The following is a 17,134-nucleotide window of genomic DNA, read 5'->3' on the forward strand; positions in this document are numbered from 1 at the left end:
TCGTGTAAGTCAACGTCGGTGTAAACATTCGTATAAAAAAGTCCGACGCCCATTACTACCAATTATCTTTTTATACATCTTCTCAAGGTTCAAATTACAATAAAGCTTGCGCTCTTTGCACGCACGTAAATAACAAAACGTTCATAACACGCACAAGTATGTAAATAACTGTGCTCGCGAGATATATCTGTATCCGCGTATTTACACAAATATCCGCAGTCTGGTTACGAGACGCGGCAGTTGTAAGAGATTCTTGCTACGAATATCCAGTTTCAAAAGTTTGATTTTGGCCGCGAAAGGACGCTTCTGAGGCCGTTCTGCGCGATACGGTAGATTCGATGGCAAAACAAGACGTTGATTAATCGCGCGTACCAACGGAACCGCGCGAGGAAAACGGGACGAAAGGACGCGTGGCAGGGCACGAGGCGAAAAGAGGAGAGAAAGGTGGAGAAAACGCGACAGCGAAGAGCGGTTCTCGGCTCGAGATACGAGCATCGCGGACACGGCTACCTCGGCGACTTTTACGCGTTAGCTTCTAGATGGTGTACTTACCTCTGACACGGAGGCGGTTTCACGTAGCTTGCCTTCTCTGTGCTAGCATAACACGGAGCAACGACGAGAAGCGCGAGGAACGCAGCACTCAGCAGCATATTCGTCGAACCGCAGCGCGTGCAGCTCCAAGCCATTTTTTTCTCCACCGGTCGACCCTTTCACACAATCCCTCTTCTTTTCTCGGTCGACTGTCTCTTCCTTTTCCTTGTCTCCTTTACTTCCCTTCTTTTAACAAGTTCCTCCTTTGCTTCGAATTCGGAAGATAACGATGCGGCAGTAAGCGCGCCACTCGAACCAACTTTCTTAAATTCTTCGTTCGATCGTCTGTTTACCGCTGCAACATACCCTGTATAGTTTCGACGACCTATACACGGTCTCAGTTCGAAAGCATTCGTTTCTTCGTCCTTCCTATTTTAGTCTCTGCTCCTCCTTCTTCTTCTTAGCTCTGGTTACCACCTGTGCTCTCTGTCCGCTTCTTTCTGTCGCCTCCTTTCACCCTTTCTCTCTCTCTCTCCCCCCTCTCGCACGCTTAAGCTCTGCTTTTTTTGTATTCGCTCTTTTTTTTTTGTAACGCTTTGTTCTATCGTTTCGTTTCTGATACTCGAGTTGTTTGCGAGTACGCTAGCAACGTGGAAAGGTCGAGACGCGAGACGATATTAGAGCTTTTCTTACTTTTTGGAGATCGGTTGTGGTACCGGACCTTCCGTCTGACGCAGTCTGCGGGGCGGTCTCAGCTCCAGGGCCTCATCATCCTCCCTGAAACAGAAAATTCGTGCTTCGATTAATCTTTAACACGCTCACTGTCGCGCTTCGTTTATGCGATTTGCCTGTGGCACGGGACATTTCACTTTTGCTAAATATCGTACTACGATGAAGACCTATTAAGCATCGAATAACACGTTTTCCACTATACGGCGTGTGTTATCTAGTTATTCGCGTTATTTAACACTTTTTAGTCAACGATACTCATCCTACTTTAATCCATCCACTGTTTACTACGAGATATCTCGTACTTTGCGTTGTAGTTGAGTTGAGAATTATTAGAAAGGATGAAAGAAAATTGTATGTAATAATATTTACATAATAATATACAGATTTTGTGAAATTCCATGTATTCTTTAAAAGCTAATCAACGTTCAGAAATTTCCATGCTGTAAAGCTCCATTTACATGAACGAAATTTCGCTTAATACCAATTTATCTGTTTATTAGCCGAGCTCTTATTGTTTTAAAAAATTTCCAAACTCCGGTCGTACGAACGTGTAAATTGTAAGAAACAGAATCATAACTTTGCTTGGCGATTTTATTATTCGCACTTTTTCCGATCACAAAGGAGATAACGTTATGTACAAGAAACTGGAAATCCGAGTAACAAGCCAACTCGTTTTTCCTTGTTAACTCATTGACATGCACATTAACCGCCAGGAAATCTGAATCATCGCGGCCGTCTCTTGTTAATTGCCACAATAAGAAGACTGCTCCATTTCCCAATATTTTGAATAAATAAATGAAAGACCTTATAAATTTATAATCGACTGATATTCATGCAGTAATTATGTAGTGAACTTTCTTTCCCTTCCGATAAATACAATTTAAGTATAGAAACCATCTCCTTGTTCATGCAAATTATCCTATCGTCACTCCCTCTCTCTAAATGAAACCTCACAGAGAACTAAATCTTAAATAAAAAAAATATTACTCTAATTGCGAGCTGTCTGAACCAAAATTTCAATGTACAATTCCACTCTCTCTTATTCGGAATCGACCGAGCCAACGAATAAAAAAATTATTTGAAAATCAAACGGAACCGAGAGGCGGGCGACAAAGCTCGATCACTCACGGAATTTATACAACAGTCGGAGAAATGGCCGCAACGAGAGTCGGCACGAGCAAAGAGGCAAGGGGACAAATCGCGCCATTCTATTCGCGTCTTTGAATAGAAGGCGAAAGAGCTTTTGACGGTATGGCCGCTTAAAAATAACGTGCCGGTTACCAACCATCACTGACGCCTAATCGTAAACGCGTGTTCCTTCCGCTCGTCGGTTGGACCGATGTTGAAGATTCGCCGAGTGGAAGGAGGAGCCCATTATCTCGTCAACGTGTATACCCATCTGGATCGACTCGCATTTTCGCTGGCTTTGCGTCAAAATCGTTTGTCAGGGAGATAAACGACGCTATCGACAAGCGCAAAATCGACCAACGATCTTGCTGGCGATACGCGCGATCGCATTAGGCCGATTAGGGAAATTTCCATGAGAAACGAACAAGCAAGGTCGAATACGCATCGCGAATCGCTTGAAGGATTTATCGCGGCGCCGTTTCACCAGCAATCTCGTTAATTGGAGGCCGTCGGTGAAACGACGAAAGAAACCGCTGCGAAATGTTGCATAAAGAGTGGCGAACGACAGAGTTGGCACGTGTAATCCTCCACAGACAGATGATTTTATTCACCTGTGAAAATTATGTGTATTTAGATGTCTCGTTATCTGAATTTCGACCAATCAGAAATATATGTTAGGCTTTTATCTTTCAAACAAATCGAAGATTTCATTTCTTAAGACACGACGTAATCGAAAATATGCAATAGAATTCTGTTTCTCAATTTATAATAGAGACAAGGTGTATAATCTCGATTGAAAGTTCACGACTTTGAAATAGACGGCGCAGCTGGCGAGAATGAAAAAACAGGTGGGAATTAAAAAAACGAATGACGTTCACGAGCACAATATACCGCGAACACGTCCAAGTCATGACGATTGCAATTACTGTAATCCGAACGAAGACGGTAACGACAATGGTGGCGATAACAGCGACAACTCGATTCGACTGCTTGAAACAGACCAACCGCTAATTACAGCTGGAATATACCTATGTACGTTTAAATTTAAAGCAACACCCATTAAACACAAGGTATTTAGCCGCGATCGCAATAACATTCACGCGTTTACTATCACGCGGACAAAACGTGTATCGACCAACCGTTTCATTTCCACGAATAATATTTTTTTAAACCTGTCTCTCGTTCCAGCTGACTTCCTGACGCAAGTACACGTGGTCATAGTATCGCATCTCGCCATTCCAACGACGATTTCATTTGATTCGCGATTTTCAATTCGATTCTCTAGTCGAGAGAATGGACAGAATCGCCACGAGAACTGATCAGCCGAGTGGATCGTTTACGCGACGCGGACACACGATATCGTAAAACTATACAATTTCGAGCGCAGAAAGGTCATCGCTGCAACGTAATACCTACGCGCCTAACGATTCCTCGATCTCTGTTAACGACACTGCTGTCGTCTGCTTCCTTCCTTACGATGTCTCGATCGATCGTTCGATACTTACGACTCGACGATAGTTTGCTGGCACAAACGCCAAAGTTTTGCTTTTCCGGAATCCTTGGCCAATTTACAACGATAGCTGTTGCAGATCGTTGCTTGAGTCGAGGATATAACGAAAAACAATTTTAATTGACCGCGACTTAACGAGCAGTATGTAGTCACAAGTTGGGAAAGAAGGATTAGTCGAATATAAATAGGCCCGATTTCGAGGAATTTTGGATGATGAAAGGTCGGTGGTGCTCGTGCGGGGAAGGTGCACGGTGTACGGTGCACGATGCACGCTACGCGGCAATAGGTACGGTACGCGACTAAATCGGCCGAGAAGGTACGCGGCTTCTTTATGAGCTCGTGATAGGCCGTGCGCGAGGAATGCCCGAGGAATGCGCAAGGAACGCTACAGCCGAGCCCCCGGTATCGCGGTCCCGATTGGTCCCGATCGGCCCATGTCGCACCACCATCGTCCCGCGCCTCGTCGACATGATCACAGATTCGAATCTACTCTCTTTCCCCTCTGACAACAACTTTTCGTTACTCTCAACGATTCTAGCCACGATTCTAACCTCATCTAACCTCTTATACTCAACCATCTATGTGCTAAATTCGACCGGTCAAGGACGCGACGATGGTAGCTAGAAGCTAGTAGCTACCACATTTGCCAGATGTCGTCCACATATATATCTGGAAACAATATATTTTAATCTAACCTGTTTCTAAGCGTTGTTGTATTTCAGAACGAAAGACATAATTTATGTTTATATTTTGATCTATTGATATTTAACCTAACCTAACATTATCGTATTCGAAAACGAAAGCCAACATTCATTTTCATATTCTAACCTAATCTAACGTTATTGTATTTGAAAATGAAACACAAAATTAATATATACGTTCTAACTTAACTTAACGTTACCGTATTTGAAAACAAAAAAGCATAATGTATATTCATATTCTAATCTGACGTTATGATATTTGAAAACAAAAGCAAGGTTCGCTTGTTATTCGTCGAAAGTGATACAGTAATACTAGGATGTATTTGTTTCAAGGTCTGTCGGTCAAAAAAGAAAAAAGGAAGAATAAAATAGAGAAAAAAGAAAAAAGGTGGCACGTTCGTGTCGCTTTCTTTCGTGGTTTATAATTGCCAGTAAAAAAAGAAACATGGCCGTGAAAGGAACAGTCACACAAGTGAAAGCGAGTTTGAGAGAATAAGCACGAAGTACGGGAAGACTAGTGGGTTGGATAGAGGTGACAAGGTGTGATAGATCTGGTTCAAGTTAAAAGTATCTGATTCGCGTGCGTGCGGCGGCCAGCGATGTTGCGCGTATCTCGTTGCTTATTATTCGCTGTTGGCAGCGAAGTGGGGACAGCAACGCGCACGTTGCTTTCGCGGCGAAAGACTCCTGGTTAAAGGAGTTGACTAAAAGAAGAACGAGGAAGGCAAAGCAAAGGGAGAGAAGAGTGTCAATTGCGCGTAAAAAGTCTTCAAGTTTAATAGCGATACGCGGCGACCGAATGAACGTTGCTCTAACGACAATCATTCTATTGGCTATTTTTAGCTGGAAATAGGTCGGAGTGGAGGGCTCGCGGTTTCGAGAGGGCACAATAACGGTGACAACTATAACAACCAGAAAGAAACGAAAAATAATCTGTAGCGCGCTCTTTAAAATTCTCGTTCAGTCGAATTACAAGGTACGAGAATATGTTTGATGTGAAATACCACAAAGTAGAAGGTCACGATATGACAATAAGTCGTATAATTGTCGATCGTTGTGTAGTATACGAAAAATAACGACAAATTAATTGCCATTCGTGTAATAAAACTGCTATTATTTGATAATTCACGAACGTGCGTTTTATTCAAAGGTTGCGACACAGCTGCACACCTGTACTCTGTAACGCGTTGCGACAATCAACAATGGCCGAATATTCTTCCCTTCCTTTCCTTTCACGATTCGATCTATATGTATGACGATGAACGTGACCCAAACGATCAACGTTCGCGAATATTCGTCCCTGACGAATATTTACACAGAATAAATATGCTAAATAATTCGCGACGATTACGCTGCGAAAGATTAACGAATTTAAAGGTATGTCAAGTAATTATTATCACTGAATTGAACACGTGTCCTTGAATGTCAACGAAAAGCAGAAGAATGCGAGATAACTTTTGTAAATACATAAAAATCAAAATTATTTTACGAATCTGTTGCAAAAATTTGCTCATTGGTAATGATGATTTAAGCTTAAATACTGAAAAAAATAATGTTGATGTTATGCTGATCAAGCCATGTGTCGATTATGCACGAACTGATTAAAAAGGAACGTGTCAACTCACGAAACAAAATTGATCACTTCTATGTATTTTTCTCCTTTTTATCTAGCTAACCGTAATTAACTGAATAAATTTCGTTATGTAAAATTGTTTTTTGAATCGTTTTGTGAAATCGTTGAATTTAAAAAATGTACGCGTGACACGATACGAATTACTCTACGCTTAATTCGGTTACAAGTCCTCCAAACTCTCAAAAGACGAAAAAATCGCTAAGAACGTTGGTGCTCCCATCTTTTGAGGAGATAACGTAACAAAATGTACAAGTCGCTAATAGTGTTGATAGTAGGCAATAGCGGTTGTGGTCGATAATGCGAATGCTAAACATCTGTTGGTAATGTAAAGCTTTTGGTATACGAAACAAAAGGACACGTTTACGCAATAAAAGACGAATGTCTCAATTATGGATCAACGAGCCAAATCCAGTCAGTTCAACTGGTCCAAGCAGCAGCGTATGTTGCGCGTAACGGAATCTGTGTGGCGAGAACAGCGATTCGTTTACTTAAAATTTAAAGTGATCACGGGATACAGCGACGTGGCGTGTGCATCGGCACGTATACCGAAATGTGCGCTGGTCTATGTAACAGGTAAAGCGTGCGTCGAGTCGCGTCTCGCGTCCTATAGCGTCCAGATGAGCGAAGGCCTACGTGATATGTAGATACCATGAGATGATGCAACATCGTTTCAATCTATGTATTCATCATTTTTTCTGCTTTTCCGTAAAACCAAATTAACTCGGTTAAAATCAGAGAATTCACACATTTTCTTCTATCTGTTTAGTCGATGAATATGAAGAAAAATCGCTTTATTCTTTTGAATAATTTCGGATTGAATCTATTTTGAAACATCTAACGTGGAAAAATTTCGTCGTTATTGCGACTCGTTCGCCGATAACGTCTAATCACGATAATTCTGATTTACCAGGGCTGATTTGCAAGGAAGGAACAAAATAATAAAGCGCAATTGCGCGAGCCCTCGATTATTTCATTGCACGTTGACGTCAAGTTATACACCGACCAATCATCGAGCTCGCGCATCGACGAGCCCCCAGTGAAGATCGACGAACACGCGTACAATTTCCTCACGATTTTAATGATCAAGTCTCATGGAAGCTCGATATTTGACCTTCCCTCTTTCAATGACACGCTAGTTAGTCAAATAAAATTCATTGTTTCAAGTATCTTTTTATATTATATCGTTTGCTAATTTGTTGACCGCTTTCGAATCGATCGGTAACTTTCTTTTTGAAGATCGAATTCGTGAATCCATAAGTGGACTGCGGATTCATATTTTCGATGGAAATTCATATTTTTATATATACAAATGAAAAGATGGTATCTAGATAGAGACTTATATTCCATTCCTCATATATTATAAAGATGCAATATATTATATTTTTATACGTATGCGTACATGTAAAATAAAATTAACAACGGCTTATAATATTTATTTATAAAACGAGATATATATCACTAGAAGCATTCTTCGAACGTGCGTCTTATTTAACGATTTCACGAAGAAACTTTATATTAAATTTACGTATACTTTTACAATATTTTATATATTTCTCCGTATTATGCATACTTTCTGTATTTCTATACATTTCGACTTCCTATAAATGTATAAGCATATGTTAGTTTATCGATAACTCGCAAAATCGTTAACTCATCTAATGAAAACAAATGTAATCAATTTGTTTTTCCAATTAAGTTTTTATCATTGTCTATGAGGAGAAAGTTGCATTTAAACAATGATCAAAAAAGACGAGAGTAAGCCGGAATTTAGGCCAGTGACAAAACGAAACGAAGGTACAGCTGCCAACTTTTACTCGAATCTCATCTTCTCGGTCGAGGTTCTCTACTACCTACGCGACTATCCGACATTCGACCCATGACGTTGCAACGTGACGTTCTTCCCGCGCTTCTTGCGTGTTTCATGCAACATTCGAATTATTGCTGTTTCACGGTTTTGAAATTTTGAAGCTTATCGTTCATTTCTCAGGATTTTATAATCTCGAAAGATCATACTAATACTGTTGCGATAAACAGCGGGCTGAAAATCACACCAATATAAGTCATGATTCTGAAAATGTAGATCTAGTCACATATTTCAATTTCGAAAAGAGTCGTTCTTTTTGTTTCATAATTAATTAAATATTATAATCAGAATGCGAATGTTTATGCATTTATAGGAAATTATAATATACAAAAATGTACAAAATAATATAACAGGAGCTTTAAGATGCGTAAATTCATTAAACCAATTTCATATAAACTTCATATAACCGCAGTTCAACAAAAAGGCTCTCCCGTAGTCTACGAAATTAAAGTCTTCTAATTTTCTAACCAGACAATCTCCGTAGTAGCAGGATTACTTGCCAATTTCTTGGTCTTTTTTTAACTTCTACGAAGATTTTTTCCTCAATACTATCGACTATACGAATTGAAGTTGCCGCGACTGAAATTGCATCGTCAGTTAGCACACATCTCATCGTACGAGATTGTACAAAGTCTCCTAGCGCTTCTCATTACGTCACAAGAGTTAAAATAACCTGCTCATTGGTAGTAGACGATCGAACATTCGTCACGACCATGGTATCGCTCAAATAAAACCACCATCGAAACACGCGAGAACAGTAAAACCTGCAGATACTCGATAGTATGACCTTTTGAACTTGGCATCGATACTCCAATCATCGTGATACGTATACATACTTACATATGTGTAAAAGCAATGTATGAATCGAATAGTGCAAGATTGGAATAAGAAAAGTTCGAAGATCTCCAAAAGGATTAGGATATATTTAGATTCTTTGTATAACTACGTCAAATCTTGGGGGAGAATCGTAGTTGTTAATTAAAGATGCAAAAGCACAAATGAAAAGGAAGGAGAAGGTGGAGGAATGAGAATCGCTGAGGATCGAGCCCCCTTGGTTGAACCAATCGCAAGACGCCTCGAAACCAACGCCTACCAATTCGACCAATCGGAGATTAAGACTTCCGAAGGCGCGACCGCGCGTATGTATCCGCTTTCTCTGGTCGTAGAGGGTCACAAACATCGTTGATGATTGACGGAGCAACGCGTGACCGAATTAATTTTACGATCATTCCTATCATTTCGATTTATATTGGTACAATATAAATGCATTCTATCACGTGATGTATGCGCTTGCTTTGGTCAATTAACTCGTCTGCTGTCATAATTGAACACGTTGAAAATGAGAAGCTGTGAATCTTTCCCATACGACAGTTCACAATACTACAATATGAAATCTAATAATACCATTAGGTCGACCCTCTAACTTACTTTGAAATCAATTCTGGCAACTTCTCAATTGTGACATTGCCATACCATTGCCATACTAACATTACTTAAGACAATTTTCATTGAATCATTAAGCGGATATTGTTTGGACGGTCTCGTTAACTTCATCATAAAAAAATTGTAATTTGGAAAGAAAATAGCATTTTAACACGTTCCTATGTTCATCGAAAGAGTATCATTTTTCTTTTTCTTTTCTTGTTTTTGTTTTCTATTATCTATTCGATAAGTTGCAAGACTGCCGAAACATTCCAATGTGATCATGTCAGTAAACACTAGCGTAAAATGCGAAATACCAAATTCAAGGTTATTTTTCCTTCTTATTTTCTGTGCAAAAGTTGTACAACATATACGAGTATGTGCGTGTTAGCACCGATTGGTCTAACAACTATAATCACGTGTAAAATGTTCTTTGTCTGAACACTTGTATATACGTATAAAAATTCGATCTTCTGAACTACACTCAAACTTGCAAAAATTTACGTTCTATTAAAGATAAGAAAAGTACATTATGTAAGACGTTCTAAAAAAAAATTGAATTTCCGTCCAATAGGAATCGAGTTAGCGGTGGCGAACGTCAGAACACGTGTTTCTGAATGATATCGAGAAACAGTCGAAACGCGATAGATCGGTAAAATTGTGTTTTTTTTTTAACAGGAGGCAAACATACCTTTGTCCATACTATCGGCGAACCAGATGGAAGAAAGAGGAAAAATTAGCACGTAACAAACCCACTCACACCCCCGGTTAACCACTCTTAAGATCGGAGCAAACGAATCGCACAATCTTGAAAGCGGAAACACACGCGATATAAATAGCTATCAACGAAATGCTACAGATATTAAACACGCAGTAGATACCGTTGATGACGAAATCAAATTAATCGATTCGTTACAGAAAAAAGTATTCACTATTCACTGTTCCGCGTTGCGTATGTGACTGACCGAGAGTATCCAAGTGAACCTCCACCGTTCAGACTCAGACGCTCTTTCGCTCTCGTCCCCTCTTTCTCCTTTCCTGTCCGTCTCCCTCTTTCAGTCTCTCTCGCTTCATCCCACCCGCTCCTTCTTTCTTTGACGTTCATTCGTTTTATCGCCCTTACTGATTGTCAGTCTTTCTTCCCCCTCTCCTTTTTACATTTGCCAAATCCTCGTTCTCTTGATAAAGAGGTAGGCATGCCCATCATGTGTCTACAGTGTCTCAGAAAAAAGCAATCAAATTTTTTTTCTATAAATTATAATAACAGCATTGCGTAGATTTAAAGAGATGACAGAGTAATGAAGTATATCAAAGGGAAACAAATGAAACATTATCTGGAAGAACTTTCTTTTTTTAATCTTTCCACTTACATTCAAACTCGGTCTATACTCATGGACAACCCGGTATGAACTGGTTTGCATCGATGTGTATGTGTGCATCGTGGCGTCTAGCCAGACATCGAGTTTACGCGAGGATCAGCGAAAACAACCGAAGGCGAACCACGTGTCCACGATGCGAATCATTCACTAATTTTATCTCAACCATAAACGAGCAAAATTTTTGTTTTTATCATTATAGATTTATGTACTAATTCAGTTAATATATTATGGGAAAAAAGTTTATGAAATACTATCGAAATATAGTCATTTCTATCCACATACTGTATATACTGATATTTTTCCATTATGCGAACAGTAATTGCGAGAATGTAATCTATACGAATTTTTTTCTTGTGACCTCTCACCAACTTTTTGCACGATAGATTAGACAGATTCGCCAGAAAGGGAGAATACAAAGTCGTTCTCAATATCATTTAATTTTTCTTTTTTTTTTCGTAATAAGATAATTTTTTAAAGGCTCGCATTCCACCCATAGTTTGATTTTTGCAAATAGATTTTAAACGTACGAGGGCTACCGAATCGATACGAAAGGAACCGAAGATACCACGTGTTGTTTGAACACGTTACCACGGCGTACATTTACAACGCAAGTGTCCTCTCTTTGATCGCGATAATTGATGCTGCATAAAGACACGCCGAATTAATCTGAGTTTTTTAAAGAATGGATTTTGTGTCGATAATTTATCTTATCTTAGTAGTTACACAAATCATATAGTAACTCATTTGAATAACTCAACTCGACAACGATAACGATCGATCCTCTCCCGTTAGAGAAACGCGTGACTCCAAGAATCGATTCACTTAATTGCAATGTTATCTTTGAATTGGCAATAAAATAAATCGTACAAGCAGAATAACGGTATTTGTAAAATCGCACAAACATAAAAAAAGAAAGAAGAATAATAAATATTTACAACAATCCGCCTTTTTACGAATATTTATTTTGATTGAAAAGAACGGTTACTTGTTTTTCGATAGATGATGAAAGATATTATATACATACCGTTCGAAATGACCTCAGACTCTTTTTTGATGCGTCCTTAACCTCGACACTATTTCGTCAAAGAAAAATTCCTTGCAGAAATCGAGGTGCAATAAGCAGAATAAACATTAACTTTGAGTCACTTGAATGATTCTCATCGGCAATGTATTTCGTTCCAAGTTATTTGCACTATGTAATTTTAGATCGTAAACATGTGGTAAGAAAGAATCGCGTGCACGCTAAACATCACACTCTTCCAATACACGTGACTTTTTGCCTATGACAGTGTTGAATATCTCTTGTCAGCAAGCTAATATCGTTAGAGGTTAGGTACCAGTTCTATCTGTTTCACGACTATTCCTAACACGATTGTATGGATTAAATAATCGGCCAAAGGAAACAAACACGAAATAACACATGCACGGTAATGATGTCGCGTTTAAACGAGAGAAAATTGTTATTCGAAGAATTAAAATAACGGAAACGATATGAACACACCACGACGAATCTTATACGGCACTGGTAACGAAAGAGCGTAACCTTCGAGAGATACGAACGCTCCGGCGTCCAATTGCTCACTGACGCACTGGCGTGAATCGGGAGAACTTTTATAGAGTTACCCCTCGTATCGATATGTTTCGCCGGTAAAAATTATGTATCTGCTGCTGTAATCTATTATAGTGGACTCTTTTCTGATATTCCCCTCAACGTTTCATTTTCTAGAATCTATTACTTACATACTGCGTCCCAATCATTTATTAACGAATAATATTAGTGACTTGATAAATTACAAATTATAGGTTCTAGACTTTTCCACAATTTTATAATTTTACGTGAAATGGGATATCCAGATATCTTTGACTTATAAAATTTACTTGTAAAAAATGTCGTCTGTTTTATCATCAAACTTGTTATTATGATGCAAGAGAATTTATTAGTAATAATAACTTGTAACTCGTGACTCGTAGAGTTTCGTTTTAATAGTATTAGTTCAATTATGCAAGAAGTAACTTATAGGTATTCTTTGAGAAATTTTCTCCTTTTTGTTAATTAAAATTAAATTATATATGCCAAGATTAAAGAAAACAGTACAAAAGCTTATTCCATTTATACACAAAATTTGTGGCAATTTGTAGTGGTATTTTATATAAGTTATATTTTATTAAATTATATCATATAACGTGATTAGCGAGCCATCATTTCAAGTCGCCTCCTGTCCCTATAACGCAACAAATCAAAAACATTCAACAATAATAATTTCAATTAACCTCGAATCTCCTAATTGCCATTGTTCAATTGATTTTGTCTGGTGGGCCAAGAAGAATAAATTGGCACATAAAGAACAGTAGACTTAAATGACAGATTTTTAACGTCAGTGATTCTGCGTGACCGTGTAGTCGGCTGATTTTCCTAATGTCACGCGATTACGATTTCGTCACGTGATCTAAATTCGCGCGCATCAAGTAGCCTGTTTTATCGATACATTCGATTTGGTTTACTTATATGTCATTTCATCTTCCATTAACGATCCAGTGAATAATAACAAAATAATGGCGAGTGTTTAACGACGAATGAACGGAATTATTTTCCAACGTTAAATACAATTCGAATGTATGTAAAAGCTGATCGAGAAGGTAATCGTGTCGCGAGTCAAAGCGAGCCGTGATGTGATAGTCGTTGCACAGTTGTACAGCAAATGATTCAAAGTCACTCTATAACTGTTCGTATTTATATTTTTCTGGTAAAGTCATCGAGTCTACACGTGCTTGAAATTATCATGAATGTTTGTAGCAATGTTTTTAGCGGCCGACATGAAATTTTTCCACGATTAAACGATTCGATCAATTGGTCAGGTCAATAAGAGCGGAGGATTACTCGGGTCTCCAAGTACGTTGACACAATGTCCAGAGTTCTTTGCGCATATGTGTTTGTGCGTGTATGCGTGACCATATACATATGTATACCCGTATACGTAATACATACTGAAATGTGATTTACTAGCTCTGGCGTTCAATTAATTTGAATGCCGTAATAAGGCACTTACGTGCATTGAACCTTGGACTACGAGATAAAGTTATTCTCGTAAGTCCACTATCCATCAGCCTTTGGGTAATTAATTTGCCTTGAGGAGTCTGATTGGACGAAATGTATAGAGAATGTATCGGCTCCGGGGGAACGATAAATAGGGAGAAAAAAAAATTACTGAAACGCAAACAAATCTTCGAATATTCGAATTATATAAAACTCGTGAGAACCCAGACACGGAAGATTATCTCGGTCGTTAAATGTTTAACCGTTTTATCCTTGTAGTGAGAAGAGAGAAGAGAGAGGGTACGATCACACGAATCGAACGAGAGATTAGGTTGGTTCGATAAAATACGCGACTAACAAATTTGCACACCTATCAATTACGATTTGTTTTCACAGACGACTTACCGGGTACCGAGTTGATATCGATCGAGTTTATCACCAATTGATCCACGATGACGACGCAGTTGGTAGCCTTGATGGGTGCGCTGCCCGCTGCAACTCAGGCAACGGCGAGCTCCTTGCCAAACCAGCATCACTAGACAATCAAACGAACGACCCTCAGCTTCTTTATCTCAACTTTCCAATCAACTTTGCGCTACACATATAAAATATGCGTACACGTACGCAAGCGCGGTAATGCGAAAAGATAGCAGCTCGGAATCGGAAGATCGTATTACGAAATGAGAAATAATATATCATTTCTTTTTTTGTTTCTATAGATTAAATTATGCAGTGGCATATTAAATCAAAGTATTTCATACGCTGAACAATTATCAAGCAATTTGTGGTTCCATTCGAATTAATTGGGCAAACTCCAACGTAACCTTGTATTAAAATGTTCCATTATTCGATATTTATTCGAGATATTGGTTTTTACTGTGTGGAAAAATTTCTTTGGAAATTTTATTACACAACTTTTTAATTTTTCGTACAATTTTATGTTGATTTGCAATTTTACCGATTAGATATGCTGCCATCAAAATTCAAAATTATAGCGCGAATTTTAAATTTAAGTTTAATATTCACATTATTTCACTATTCAGTTCTTAATGGGTTAAATAACGTATTACACATCATATATGGATATAATGTACATCGTATACAATGTAAGTAATGTCGTCAAACCCTACGTGGTCCCATACCTGACGATTTTTATATACTGTTAGATGATACTCTTTCCATTTTCCGGCGTTCAGAAAATCTAACTATTGTATTCGCCAAAACTCTGAGTTCGTCATTTAGAACTGAAAAAATCAACTCAAGCTCAAGAGCCTCTGCTCCATAAAGTATCCCCTTCCCGACCAACTGAACTTTCACTTAAGACCTAAAACAACCACTCCCTCTCTCACAATAGATTTTTCCACCGAGTTACCGTGACCGTTGCCAACCACCATGAAATCGTTTCCGAATCCGCATATTCGAAAGCACAAATCGACAAATAAAGGTCATCAATGTTTAATTCTTTACTCGTCTCCATCTCCTAACCAATAATTGTTTTCTCCTTTGTTGTTCGCGACAATATATTCTTAGGATTTGTAATCGATACTCTAAAACAATTATCCAATTATTTCTTATCATTTCTTAATTCTATTATTAGTTATTCACACAAATTCTTGCTGGCGCAATTATTATCCATGTTGCAACATGGTTTGCCCGAATCTATAAGAAACAACATATGTATTGTCTGTAAGTCGTCTCAGTTCATTTAGGTTCAAGTTTGTTTAATCACAATCATAGCTATTACCGTAAACGATATAACGCAATTGTTTTTTATGCATCACCGATAAGAAATGCGAAGATACACGAAATATATGTTATGTGGCTCTTGTATGATGCTGGAAACGCATTGTTGTTACTAGCAATACATTTTCACTAAGATATAATAAGTACTGAAGTAACATTTTTGATAAACTTTACAAGCGACAAGTTACATGACTATCCCATCAGCTAATGTGTAACAAAGAAATCTATAACTGAAGCTACAACTCGTAACTTGTCAATCTATTATTATCGAAATTATTAGTCAATAAATTATCGTACGATAGGTTCCTGATGAGATCAGGTAAATGGAGTTCTATTGCATACACGACAGGCTTACGTATTTAAGTTCTACTTGTGAGCTGTTCGAGAGCTCCAGTGAGAGATAGTGAGATTATAATATCTTTAATGCAACGTTGTATAAACAAGTAAAATAATCGGATTATACAATTAATAAATAATTGTTGAATAGTCATACTTGCTTAGAATAGAATTAAGAAAATTTATCAATTATCGATATACGTATCACATAGGTTGTAAGATTCTTAAATAAAATGTAGATGTAAATGTAAACGAAGATGTAATCGCGAGTGACCGAAAGCCAAAAGTCATGAATAAAATAAATATATTAATAATATATATATATATCATGGCACATAGTATGAGAAGTTTACCACAATATTCTCAAACGTATACCATTACAGATGTTGCAAATTAATTTATAAAATTTCCTTTCTTGTAGACGTTCCTCCACTTCTAGCTTTGCTCACACCAGTAACTTTTTCCATTCGTTAATACTGGTCAATCTGAATTTTCTTTCCATTCTTTAACACTAATCAGTCTGAGCTTTGGCTGCTTTGTAGCTACGTACTAATATTTTAAACAAACGATAATAATATTAATATACTCGTTCATTATCGTTTATATAAGACTACGTAGACTGTAGACACTTGATTTTATTAACAGACTGTAATTTACTTGTAAAATTAAAGCGGAAAGATTCGGGACAACCTTGATCTTTATTAAAGTGGCATGATAAATATCTCTAACGAATTAACAAAAATTAGTATTAGTGAATATCAAATATTTTGGAGTAGCTTCGTTGAGTAGCTTTTGTAAAAGAAGCTATTGTTATTCTGAGCACATTTAACAGATAAGTTGTACAAGTTTCCTTAGAATCGATAGCGAGGCTAACAAATATACAATAAGTCTCTCTGTTAATCGGTTTCAATCACGATAGCCACGATTCAGTCACGATAGCTATCAAATTCAAAATGGCTTGTTCAACTTATCTGTTAAGTATTTCATTTTAATGTAGTATTGATAAGATTTTTAAGTAAACAATTTAAATTCCATATAATAGATCTATATCTGTATATTCTACAGAAAGACAGTAAGTATCGCATTTGATTAACAGTTTGCATAAATCAAAACATTTATCA

General features: G+C 37.9%; 1 protein-coding gene and 1 long non-coding RNA gene across 19 annotated transcripts in view; one reads left to right on the forward strand and one right to left on the reverse strand.

The window, feature by feature from the left end:
• The window catches only part of LOC100648008 (trehalase), a 44,786-nt gene that overhangs the window by 13,257 nt on the left and 14,395 nt on the right, over positions 1–17,134 (reverse strand). For 4 of the 17 annotated variants that reach the window (XM_048413447.1, XM_048413444.1, XM_012317434.3 and 1 more), the window contains exons 2-3: positions 14,340–14,469; positions 1,225–1,308 (exon numbers count right to left, since the gene is read on the reverse strand). In XM_048413447.1, coding sequence (XP_048269404.1) covers positions 1,225–1,308; positions 14,340–14,469 — 214 coding nt within the window. Of the gene's footprint in view, positions 1–552; positions 1,309–3,807; positions 4,251–10,212; positions 11,329–11,924; positions 12,475–14,339; positions 14,470–17,134 lie in introns of those variants that run through there. The other 13 variants (XM_012317483.3, XM_003393644.4, XM_012317486.3 and 10 more) reach the window with 10 other exon arrangements.
• LOC125386601 lies at positions 6,526–11,150 on the forward strand. 2 transcript variants are annotated; one of them, XR_007226934.1, is made up of 3 exons: positions 6,526–6,808; positions 7,146–7,370; positions 10,200–11,150. It is a non-coding gene; the product is annotated as an uncharacterized LOC125386601 (long non-coding RNA). The 2 variants fall into 2 exon arrangements; XR_007226933.1 differs by having other exon boundaries at positions 6,621–6,808; positions 7,146–9,238; positions 10,200–10,430.

This window comes from Bombus terrestris, chromosome 2 (genome assembly GCF_910591885.1).
Source record: "Bombus terrestris chromosome 2, iyBomTerr1.2, whole genome shotgun sequence".
NCBI lineage: Eukaryota > Metazoa > Arthropoda > Insecta > Hymenoptera > Apidae > Bombus > Bombus terrestris.